This window comes from Aegilops tauschii, chromosome 4 (genome assembly GCF_002575655.3).
Source record: "Aegilops tauschii subsp. strangulata cultivar AL8/78 chromosome 4, Aet v6.0, whole genome shotgun sequence".
In the NCBI taxonomy this organism is placed as follows: domain Eukaryota; kingdom Viridiplantae; phylum Streptophyta; class Magnoliopsida; order Poales; family Poaceae; genus Aegilops; species Aegilops tauschii.
In genome coordinates, this window is record NC_053038.3 from 325,807,619 (window position 1) to 325,819,555 (window position 11,937).

The window sequence follows — 11,937 nt, forward strand, 5'->3', positions numbered from 1 at the left end:
CAACCGTTCTTTTGTTGTCCAACCGTTTGACCCTCTCTGCATAGTGCACCGACCCCCTCGCGCGCGTCCGGAAACTTCCCCGAACCCAACCCACTCAGTCATCACCGATGGATCCGGATCATCCACAAACATCCCCTAAATATCTTCGGTTCTTTGTTAACCTAACCTAGCCTATTTTTTCCAGGCCGTCCGATTACAATCGGAGGGTCGAGATAACCCCTAACCTAACCCACTCATTACATATACTCCCTCTGTACGGAAATACTCGTTAGAGGAATGGATGTATGTAGATGTATTTTAGTTCTAGATACATTCATTTTTGTGCATTTCTTCGACAAGTATTTCCGGACAGAGGGAGTATTTGTCTAACCCGAGACCAAATCCCTAATTTATAGGGATCCTCCTAGCTGCCGCCGCCACTCCTCTTGTCTACACCCACCTCGGGTTCTTCCCCGATCCAAATCCTCCCTCAAATTTCCAACCGGACCAACCACTCGAGGCCTCCCCTCGATCCGCCCGGCCAACCAGAGCTCCTCTCGATCCAACTCCATCCACCTCACCTGCTGCGTCCTCCCGCAAGCCTCCTACCACCTCGCCTGATCCCCTGCTTGTTCGAGCCCCTGTCCAGGTGCTCCCGCAATGACCCAGCGCCGGCCTCCCGCGCTCAGCATCCTCCTCGTTGGTGCTTCCCCGTCGAAGGTTCCCGGCCAGTAGCAACAGTCACCAGGAACCGCCCGTTCCTTCTTCTCCCTTTGTTTTTCCCCTGGATCTCTCTCTCTCAGGTCTTTTCCTCTCGCTGGTTCACAGGGACGAGCGTGATGGAGAGCCAAGCTCCCGATCCAGGTCCGCCCGCCAGCATGCTCGAGGACGCCCGAGGCCGTGCCTCCTCTTCCCTCCTTGTTCGTTCCCGAGTGGATCGTGAGCACCAGCGCCTCCCCGCGGCCTTGCGCGTCCACGCCGCCGGCGACAACAGCTGCAGCGTCGTCCCGCTCCTCTGCTTCGACAGCCAGGTGCTCGAGGCCACGCGTTCCTCCCCTCGCGCAACACCTCGTCGCCGTCCAGAGACTCCTCGCGCCGTCGCCGTCCGGCAAGTAACCGGACTAGGACCCCTCGCCCGCCGGCCACCTCTCCGACCAGGAGCTCCCGCTGATGCCATGGCTCCTGGACCTCAAGTCTCTCGCCCGCGCCAAGTTCCTTGCTCGCGTGCCAAGTTCCTGGTCGCCTCCGCCTGGATCCGCTCCTCCTCGCCTTGTCCTCGTCGCCGGGAGCCCTGCCATGGCCGCCCCACCATCTCCAGCGTCGCGCCCAAGTCCCACGTCGCCGGCAGCCGTTCCCACCGTCCGTCGCCCCGAACCTGCAGCTGCTGTCTTTGTTCTTCAGTAACGAGAAGGAGCAGCTTGCTCGCCTCGCGTTGACCACGGCCGGGCCACATCTTGCGCCGCTTGGGCCTCCTCCTCTCCAGCTGGGCTTGGCCCATGGGTGAGCAGCCCCTGCAGCCCCTCTGCCTTGTTGTGGCCCAGCCAGTTTCGGCCCGTAGTATTTTTTCCCTGCACTGCGATTTTAGCTTTTATCCAGGGTTCTGCAGTTTACAGAAAAGTCTCTAGTCTTCATGCATATAATAACTCATTAACCATGCATCGGTTTAAAATGGTTTAAAAATGTAAAATGCTTAGAATTTCATCTAGTTTCATAATATGCTGCTTTCATCCATGTTAAAAATGTTATTTGTTCTTATTTGCATAAATGCCATGCTAAAATGCTTTATTTCATAACTAAATAACCGTAGCTCCTTTCTAATTAAACTTTATATGTAAATGGGGTGGAAAAATGCATAGAATAACTTGGTTCACTTTATTTTCCTGTTTAACAACAATACAAATATGGTTTAGGGCAGAACAGTACCAAATCTAAAATATGGACATGCGGATTTTCCGGAATTGTTGTTTGTTGTTCCGGCCTCATTTAAACTTGTCTAGATCGGTAGCTTTCATATGCTTCACCCCTTGCCATGTTTAATAACATCTAATATTGTTGGGTAGATAAACGAGAGAGAACTAAATAAATGCATCTGGTGTTTCGTCAATATGCAACTCGTTGCATATTGAACTCCTTAATTTGTAGTATTGTTTGTTGCACTTTGCCATGTCATGCCTCATTAAATGGACATGCATCATACTTGATTGTGCATCATGCCATGTTTATGTGATGGTTGTTTACTATGTTGTTTGCTTCTTTCCGGTTTGCTTCGGTTTCGTTCCGGAGTTGTGAGGATTCGTTTCGACTCCGTCCGCTTCTCTTCTTCACGGACTCGTTCTTCTTCCTAGCGGGATCTCAGGCAAGATGACCATTACCCTCGATATCACTTCTATCTTTGCTTGCTAGTTGTTCGCTCTATCTCTATGTTGCGCTACCTACCACCTGTTTATCATGCCTCCCATATTGCCATGTCAAGCCTCTAACCATCCTTCCTAGCAAACCGTTGTTTGGCTAAGTTACCGCTTTTGCTCAGCCCCTCTTATAGCGGTGCTAGTTGCAGGGGAAGTTGAAGTTTGTTCCATGTTGGAACATGGACATGTTGGGATAGCACAATATCTCTTATTTAATTAATGCATCTATATACTTGGTAAAGGGTGGAAGGCTCGGCCTTATGCCTGGTGTTTTGTTCCACTCTTGTTGCCCTAGTTTCCGTCATATCGGTGTTATGTTCCTTGATTTTGCGTTCCTTACGCGGTTGGGGTTATGGGACCCCCTTGACAGTTCGCTTTGAATAAAACTCCTCCAGCAAGGCCCAACCTTGGTTTTACATTTGCCCAACAACCTATACCTTTCCCTTGGGTTTTCGCGAGCTCGGGGGTCATCTTTATTTTAACCCCCCGGGGCCAGTGCTCCTCTGAGTGCTGGTCCGAACCGAGTAGACTGCGGGGCCACCTCGGGGAAACTTGAGGGTTGGTTTTACTCGTAGGATGTCTCATCCGGTGTGCCCTGAGAACGAGATATGTGCAGCTCCTATCGGGATTTGTCGGCACAGTCGGGTGGTCTTGCTGGTCTTGTTTTACCATTGTCGAAATGTCTTGTAACCGGGATTCCGAGACTAATCGGGTCTTTCCGGGAGAAGGAAATCCTTCGTTGATCGTGAGAGCTTGTTGTAACGCCCCGAGACCGACGCTCCAGATGCCTTCCTTGTTTTTCGTTGTTGTCGTGTGTTTTATTTGTTTGTTGCATTCATCATCGCATCATCCGCATTGCATCCGCATGGTTTCATAAAACCCGTAGTCGTTCACAGTTGCCGCTTCTCCCTTGTCTCTGTTGACCTGTCATATCAAATGGACCGCTCTCTTCTCTCTCTTCTTTGAGGCCGTAAAAACCCCCATGTCTCCTTGGCCTTTCGTCAAACCTCTCGCGCGCGTCCGAAACTTGCCCCCGAACCCGACCCGGACTATCGCTACCGATGGGTCCGGATCATCTCCAAACATCTATAAAACATCTCCCTTTCTTATTTGGTCTCCCTAGCCTATTTTTCCGGGACCGTCAAATTAAGATCGGAGGGACCAAATGCCCTTATCCAAAAATCGACTTGCTATATATAGAACCCCTAGTATTCATGCATCTAATAACTAAATAACTGTGCATCATATGTAAATAATTTATATATGAAATATGCTTAGTTTTTCATCTAGTTTCATAATCTGCCACTCATCCATGTTTAAAATGTTTAAACTTGTTGTTTGTTTAATTTTGCATAATGCCATGTTAAAATGATTTATTTCATAACTAAATAACCGTAGCTCCATTTTAAATAAACTTTATATGAAAATGGGGTAGAAAAATGCATAGATTAACTTGGTGTACTTTATTTTCCTGTTTCAAAACAATAAAATATGGTTTTAGGCAGAACAGTACCAAATCAAAAATATGCACATGGGGATTTTCCGGAATTGTTGTTTGTGTTTCCGGCCTCATTTAAACTTGCCTAAATAGTTAGTTTACTTATGCTTCACCTTTTTCCATGTTTAACAACATTTAATATTGTTGGGTACATAACCGAGAGAGAACTATATAATCGTATGTGGTGTTTCGTCAATATGCAACGAGTTGCATATTGAGATCCACTTAATTTGTAGTATTGTTTGTGCATTTTGCTATGCCATGCCTCATAAAATCGGACATGCATCATACTTGATTGTGCATCATGCCATGTTTATGTGATGGTTGTTTACTATGTTGTTTGCTTCTTTCTGGTTTGCTTCTCTCGTTAGCTTCGGTTTCGTTCCGGAGTTGTGAGGATTCGTTCGACTACATCTGTTTGTCTTCTTCATGGACTCGTTCTTCTTCCTAGCGGGATTACAGGCAAGATGACCATACCCTCGAAATCACTTCTATCTTTGCTTGCTAGTTGTTCGCTCTATTGCTTTGCCGCGCTACCTACCACTTGCTTATCAAGCCTCCCAAATTGCCATGAACCTCTAACCTTGTCACCCTTCCTAGCAAACCGTTGTTTGGCTATGTTACCGCTTTTGCTCAGCCCCTCTTATAGCGTCGCTAGTTGCAGGTGAAGATGAAGTTTGTTCCATGTTGGAACATGGATAAGTTGGGATATCACAATATCTCTTATCTTAATTAATGCATATATATACTTGGTAAAGGGTGGAAGGCTCGACCTTATGCTTGGTGTTTTGTTCCACTCTTGCCGCCCTAGTTTCCGTCATACCGGTGTTATGTTCCTTGATTTTGTGTTCCTTACGCGGTTGGGTGATTTATGGGACCCCCTTGACAGTTCGCCTTGAATAAAACTCCTCCAGCAAGGCCCAACCTTGGTTTTAACATTTGCCACCTAAGCCTTTTCCCTTGGGTTCTGCAGACTCAAGGGTCATCTTTATTTTAAACCCCCGGGCCAGTGCTCCTCTGAGTGTTGGTCCAACCTGTCAGCCGCCGGTGGCCACCAGGGGCAACTCTGGGCTCGCCTACCGGAAGTTTGGACAATCCGGTGTGCCTTGAGAACGAGATATGTGCAGCTTCTATCAGGATTTGTCGGCACATTCGGGCGGCTTTGCTGGTCTTGTTTTACCATTGTCGAAATGTCTTGTAAACCGGGATTCCGAGACTGATCGGGTCTTCCCGGGAGAAGGAATATCCTTCGTTGACCGTGAGAGCTTATAATGGGCTAAGTTGGGACACCCCTGCAGGGTATTATCTTTCAAAAGCCGTGCCCGCGGTTATGTGGCAGATGGGAATTTGTTAATATCCGGTTGTAGAGAACTTGACACTCGACTTAATTAAAACGCATCAACCGCGTGTGTAGCCGTGATGGTCTCTTTTCGGCGGAGTCCGGGAAGAGAACACGGTTTTTGGGTTATGTTTGACGTAAGTAGGAGTTCAGGATCACTTCTTGATCATTGCTAGCTTCACGACCGTTCCGTTGCTTCTCTTCTCGCTCTCATTTGCGTATGTTAGCCACCATATATGCTTAGTGCTTGCTGCAACTCCACCTCATTACCCCATCCTTTCCTATAAGCATAAATAGGCTTGATCTCGCGGGTGTGAGATTGCTGAGTCCTCATGACTCACCAGATACTTCCAAACAGTTGCAGGCGATGCTACCTAGCTCAAGTGAGAGCTCGATGAAGAACTTGGTCGTTACTATGTTTCTTTTCATGTTGATCAGTAGTGGTGCCCAGTTGGGACGATCAGGGATCTGGCATTTGGGGTTGTCTTCTTTTCTTTTGGTTCCGTAGTCGGACCTATGTGTGTACTCTGATTGATGTATGATTCATTTATGTATTGTGTGAAGTGGCGATTGTAAGCCAACTCTTTATCCCATTCTTGTTCATTACATGGGATTGTGTGAAGATGACCCTTCTTGCGACAAAAACACAATGCGGTTGTGCCTCTAAGTCGTGCCTCGACACGTGAGAGATATAGCCGCATTGTGGGTGTTATAAGTTGGTAATCAGAGCCATCCCCGACTTAGGAGCCCCCTGCTTGATCGAATCGGTGACGTTCTTGAGTCTAGAACAAAAATGTTTTGAGTCTTAGGATTATATATATCGGAGAGTAGGATTCTTTTTACTCCTCAGTCCCTTCGTCGCTCTCGTGAGGCCTCTTGATGTAGATGTTTTGTCTTTCCTCTCCTCAAATTTCACTAATTTTTTTTAGGATCACGCGGGTATCTTGGGATCTTTCCGATATTCTTGTGACGAGAACATCCGTCAACACATAACCAAATATCCTCTAATCAGTTCATGATCTCTTCGTCCTCATGTATCTAAATTCCCTCAAGTATCTTTATTCGTTTTCTAATTCTTCCCGGTGAATTGTGCCTTTGCTACTTTCATTTCCAATTCTTACGGTGGTCCATTCAAGATTCCTCTTCTCTTGTTATCATATCAATTCATTTGTTCTCTCATAATCCTACCGGTGGTTTGTTCAACATTCCTATTCCTTTATTATCGTATCATTTCATTCGTTCTTTCCAATCCTCCCGGTGATTCGCCAAAGACTTCTTCAAGTTGGCGCTATATCTCTCTTCAATCCTTGCAAAAGAATAAGTAGTGTGCCAAATCCGTTGCTTATCATCAATTTAAATTGGTGAAGGATACACATAACATAATTCTTATTCTCGTTTCATTCAAGTGATTAAGTTCTTCGTTCCGGAGTTGTTCATCATATAACATTCTCGGTTCAAGATGCTTCATCTTTTGTTTCTGGAGTTCCAAGCTCTCAATTACCTCGTCCCGAAGCCCCATCTAAATCATTGCAAGCCTTCATTTTGTTCTTTCAATTTTCCTTTCGTTGCGATAATCTTGTTATCTATCTGGAGTTCTTCGACAGTTTCTTCATGGTGGTTCATCGAAGATCTCATTCATTCTCCAATTGTTCTTCAAGATTTCTCTCGGAGTTAAGATCCGCCAAGCTATACTCTAAAATAAACATGGTGTTCAACACATGTCTTGTTTTGAGGAGTTCAAGCATTCTTCATCTTGCATTCCGAGGTGCAATTCTTTCTATCTTATCTTTTGAGGTGGTGTTATGTCATTTTGACAGTTTCCTTCATGTTTCATGATTGACAAGTTGTCGGGAATGAGATATTTAAACCCATCATTTTCTTCCTTGGAGTTATCTTGGTATAGATTTCACCTAAAGCCTTCCATTGGGAATATTGCTATTTGTGGTGCTTATCAATGATCCAAGCTTTTCCTCCTATCCTCTCGATGAAAGAAGTTTTCATCTCTCCGTTGAACTTAAACAATCAATTGTTTCCGTAGTGGCAGAATTTTGCCTCAATTATGAGAAGTTTTCCATAAGCCCACTACAAGCTTATTCGTTTCGTTGTTGGATTTCCAACAACTCCGTTATGACCTTCTTGGAAGGGTGCTTTCCAAGCTAATTTGTGGCAGAAGTTGGCATTTTCTTCTCCATTCTTTATACCAATGATCTATCTTCTATTCTTTCTTCCGAAGGCATGGTGATGTTGCTCTCTTCACTCATCATCTCGAATTGTGAGGATCGTGTTCTTTTCGTGCTTATCCATTTAACCGGAGCGTTGTGTCTTCTCTTCAAGTTCTTTTCATCTTGTCAAGTCATGCATCTCTTTTCCATTCCGGAGTGCAGTCCGATTTTTCTCTGCCTTGTTCCTTGCTTGCCTCGTTTCAGCCAGAGTGGTTTCAATTCCTTCTTGAACATTGTGCTCGTCATTCATAGCTTTGCAACCTCCAAGGTTCACATGGTGTTCCTTGTTTCTCTTTTCTACCAGAGTGCTCTCAACTTCGTTCAACTCGTTTGTGTTCTTCTTTCCAGTTTTCAACCTCTCAAGGTTCGTGGTTTCACTCGTTTGTCGAAGATGCAACTTAGATTTCCCTTTTCTCTTCCTCTTCCGTTTCTCTCCGGTGCCATCCTAGATCTCGGGACGAGATCTCTTATAAGTGGAGGAGTGTTGTGATGCCCCAAGACCGACGTTCCAGATGCCTTCCTTGTTTTTCATTGTCGCCGTGTGTTTTATTTGTTTGTTGCATTTCATCATGTCATTATTAGCATTGCATCCACATGTTTTCATAAAACTTGCATCCGTTCGTAGTTGCCGCTTCATCCTCGCCTTCGTTGACCTTTCTCAGACCAGCCGTTCTTTTGTTGTCCGACCATTGACCCTCTCTGCATAGTGCACCGACCCCCTCGCGCGCGTCCGGAAACTTCCCCGAACCCAACCCGCTCAGTCATCACCGATGGATCCGGATCATCCACAAACATCCCCTAAATATCTTCGGTTCTTTGTTAACCTAACCTAGCCTATTTTTTCCGGGCCGTCCAATTACAATCGGAGGGTCGAGATAACCCCTAACCTAACCCACTCATCTATATCTATAATACCTAAATAATTGATCCCCACTATCTTATTTTTCTTGACATGCAGTCTATCCACCTCAGCAGCTCTGCCACGTCAACTTTGAATTACCGGCTTACAGATGGGCCCTACCACCACAGCTGCTCTGCCACATCATCCTCTGTTACCGCTTGACCAGAGAACAGAACGACCCTCTCTCCTCCCCTTCCACGCAGCAGAAACGCAGTCTCGAGATTATTCGGCGCCTATACCCCTTCCCCTTCCACATCCACTCCCTTCCGCAACAAAGTCTGCCTCCGCTGTTCCATCTTCTTGGCTCGCCTATCAAATCTGCCACCGGTACAAGACTCCACCTCCCGTGCTCGCCAATCCACACCAAATCGGTTGCCGCCCGTCGACGGACCTAGCGGCACAAGCAGACGAGGAGACGGACTGATGTTGTTGCCGATGTGATCTCCACAACATGTTTTCCTGTGATCTTCCTATTGCTCAACGTGGTGTGCCTCCTCCGCAGGACGTCAGCGCCGGTTGCCAAACTGCGGCCCTTGGGCGGAGAGGAAGGGGTCTGCGTCAACATAGATGTCGTCCGCCTCTTGGGAACACCGTGGAGGAAGAATGTTGTCAGCCGCCGCCCACCATGCCCTCCTAGATGCACCATTGGAGATCAGGAAGGACGCCTTCAGTTCAGGCTATTTCTTCCCCACCTTATTTCTTTGATTCATACCTCTGTTTTTTCAGTATGTGACAGCGTGTGTTTGATTATGTGTAGATATTCAAGTGGCAGTAGGCTGCTATATAGGATTTGGGGTGACTTGTGTTTATATATGTTCAATTCTTGCATTCAGACTATGGTTCTGCGAGGCACAAGTAGCAGCGTCGAATATGAAGAGGTATGTATCTTTTATTAAATGAATTATTCTGCACATAATCCTGACAACTTAATAGAGTACTTCACGATGTTTTGAGCATACCACTATAAATTGCAATTTGTCCATTTAGATGCTTATACTTCAGCTCTGTCAGAACTACTCTTTGGTTCATTAAAAAATAACACAAAACCCATTATATCGGCCGCTAAGTATAGCACACACACTACCTTTACAAGTTTACAGTTTGATAGTTTGGGTGTGTCAATCTTGAATGAATCAGGCCTACATCTTTCTAATGATGCTGTCGAACAGATTGTGGGTTAGGTACACCACATCCAGATCAAATGTTGCTGCGCAAGGAGCATTAAAGCTATCCATATGTTTATGCTAAATTACATTCCAACAGACATTCAAGGAGGCAGACTTGAACAACAGTGGGAGGATAGATCCTGACGAATGGAAAGCGTTCTGAAGTAAAAATATAGCCTTGCTGAAGAACATGACTCTCCCATACCTAGAATTAGTACCTCTATATTTTCAGCTTTAGTAAAAAAAAGCTTGAGAACATGACTCTTGAGTTTTGACTGACATCTCAATATGTTGTGATGCAGGGTCATAACCATCTCACTCACTCTCAACCTGCGCTAAAAAATTATTGGTATATGCACTTCATGGTAAGAATTATTCACTGTTATTCAGAAAGCAAAATATTCAGAATATGATTAGCTATGCACCTAAAATTTGATTCGACAAGCACCTCTTTGCGCTTGAATTTAGATTTATTTTCATATGCTCCTCGAGTCCATGCATGACATTCAGTTTGTCCTAATCGACCTCTGCTCTTTGAATAAAAAATAAACCTAACGTTCTTATTCTTAAATAATAAATGGGTAGAAGTGCTTACCGTTTAGAAGAAGAAAATCATTAGTTTGTGCACCATCGGTACATTATTTGTGCTTATTTCTCTGCACTGTACATATGCTGCGAAATTACTTATCTGCAGGGATGCACATTGGCTTCTTTATTTATTTTCTTTTGTTGCGAATTGGTCTCCTCTTTTTTTGCCAGGTTCTGCTCCCGCATTGGCACACAAGCTCTCATATCTGAATTTTATTTTTGCTAGAGTTATCATATGCACATTTTATTAGTCTCCATAATTATTTAGAGAGCACAAGCTTATGTTTGCACTGATTTATCATATGCACATTCTGTTAGTCTGTGTACTTATTTAGGGGGCATGGAAATATGATTCTGACGGCTTCTATTTGTTACATATTACAGTCGACAATTGTGATACCATATGTCCTGGATGGCAAGCTTATTCTCAGATTTGGTCAGAGTCCTGCTGCAAGTGTCGAGCGATTTTCCGCTGATGGCAAGGATCTAAGATGATTCGGTGGTTTTGCTTCTCCCATCAATAGACAAGTATCCGACAAGACAATTTCCTGCTGCGGGTAGCTCAAACGGGGCTGCTGGCACCCTGTACACGCATAAAACAGTCATGCGTGCCTTCGCTGTTCAATCATTTGGCTAATTACATTTTGTTTCATCCTTTCTTTAGCTTTTAAATTCAAGCCACTAAATTTATAATTTCTTTACAGTATAAGCATGGATGAGTTCATTGGCTGTGTTCACTTTGTTTGTCCTACAGACAGGAGCATAAGTGGTTTTAAGCATGCTACCGGTTGCCTGGCACTTGGTGAGGGTTGAAGGACCTATGTGATATTATTCTGTCATGTAACCTCTATTTAGGCTGCTACTCAATTGATTATTACTCCCTCTGTCTCAGAATATAAGAACGTTTTTGACACTATACTAATGTTAAAAACATTCTTATATTTTGGAATGGAAGGAGTATAAAATGTTCCGCAGCAACGCACGGACAATTATCTAGTTATATATATTTGTCTAACCCGAGACCAACCGCCACTCCTCTTGTCTCCTCCTACCTCGAGTTCTTCCCTGATCCAAATCCTCCCTCAAATTTCCAACCGAACCAACCACTCGAGGCCTCCCCTCGATCCGCCCGGCCAACCAGAGCTACTCTCGATCCAACTCCATCCACCTCACCTGCTGCCTCCTCCCGCAAGCCTCCTACCACTTCTCAGGTCTTTTCCTCTCGCTGGTTCACAGGGACGAGCGTGATGGAGAGCCAAGCTCCCGATCCAGGTCCGCCCGCCCGCATGCTCGAGGACGCCCGGGGCCGTGCCTCCTCTTCCCTCCTCTGTTCGTTCCCGAGTGGATCGTGAGCACCAGCGCCTCCCCGCGGCCTTGCGCGTACACGCCGCCGGCGACAACAGCTGCAGCGTCGTCCCGCTCCTCTGCTTCGACAGCCAGGCGCTCGAGGCCACGCGTTCCTCCCCTCGCGCAACACCTCGTCGCCGTCCAGAGACTCCTCGCGCCGTCGCCGTCCGGCAAGTAACCGGACTAGGACCCCTCGCCCGCCGGCCACCTCTCCGACCAGCAGCTCCCGCTGATGCCATGGCTCCTGGACCTCAAGTCTCTCGCCCGTGCCAAGTTCCTTGCTCGCGCGCCAAGTTCCTGGTCGCCTCCGCCTGGATCCGCTCCTCCTCGCCTTGTCCTCGTCGCCGGGAGCCCCGCCATGGCCGCCCCACCATCTCCAGCGTCGCGCCCAAGTCCCACGTCGCCGGCAGCCGTTCCCACCGTCCGTCGCCCCGAACCTGCTGCTGCTGTCTTTGTTCTTCAGTGACGAGAAGGATCACCTCGGGTACC

At 46.3% G+C, this 11,937-nt stretch overlaps 1 protein-coding gene across 16 annotated transcripts; it reads left to right on the forward strand.

Moving 5' to 3' along the window:
- Nucleotides 1-418: 418 nt before the first annotated feature.
- LOC109773777 (uncharacterized) lies at nucleotides 419-10,899 on the forward strand. 16 transcript variants are annotated; one of them, XR_012182069.1, is made up of 7 exons: nucleotides 419-1,479; nucleotides 2,263-2,335; nucleotides 8,850-9,017; nucleotides 9,105-9,225; nucleotides 9,517-9,677; nucleotides 9,816-9,878; nucleotides 10,486-10,838. XR_012182069.1 is itself a non-coding variant. In XM_073496669.1 (5 exons), exons 1-5 carry the CDS (start codon nucleotides 8,771-8,773, stop codon nucleotides 10,594-10,596), a joined length of 477 nt encoding a protein of 158 aa, XP_073352770.1. In that variant the 5' UTR covers nucleotides 8,569-8,770; the 3' UTR covers nucleotides 10,597-10,838. The 16 variants fall into 16 exon arrangements, 1 of the variants encoding a protein (XP_073352770.1); XR_012182073.1 differs by having other exon boundaries at nucleotides 9,181-9,225; XR_012182077.1 differs by lacking the exon at nucleotides 9,517-9,677 and having other exon boundaries at nucleotides 10,486-10,899.
- Nucleotides 10,900-11,937: the final 1,038 nt, after the last annotated feature.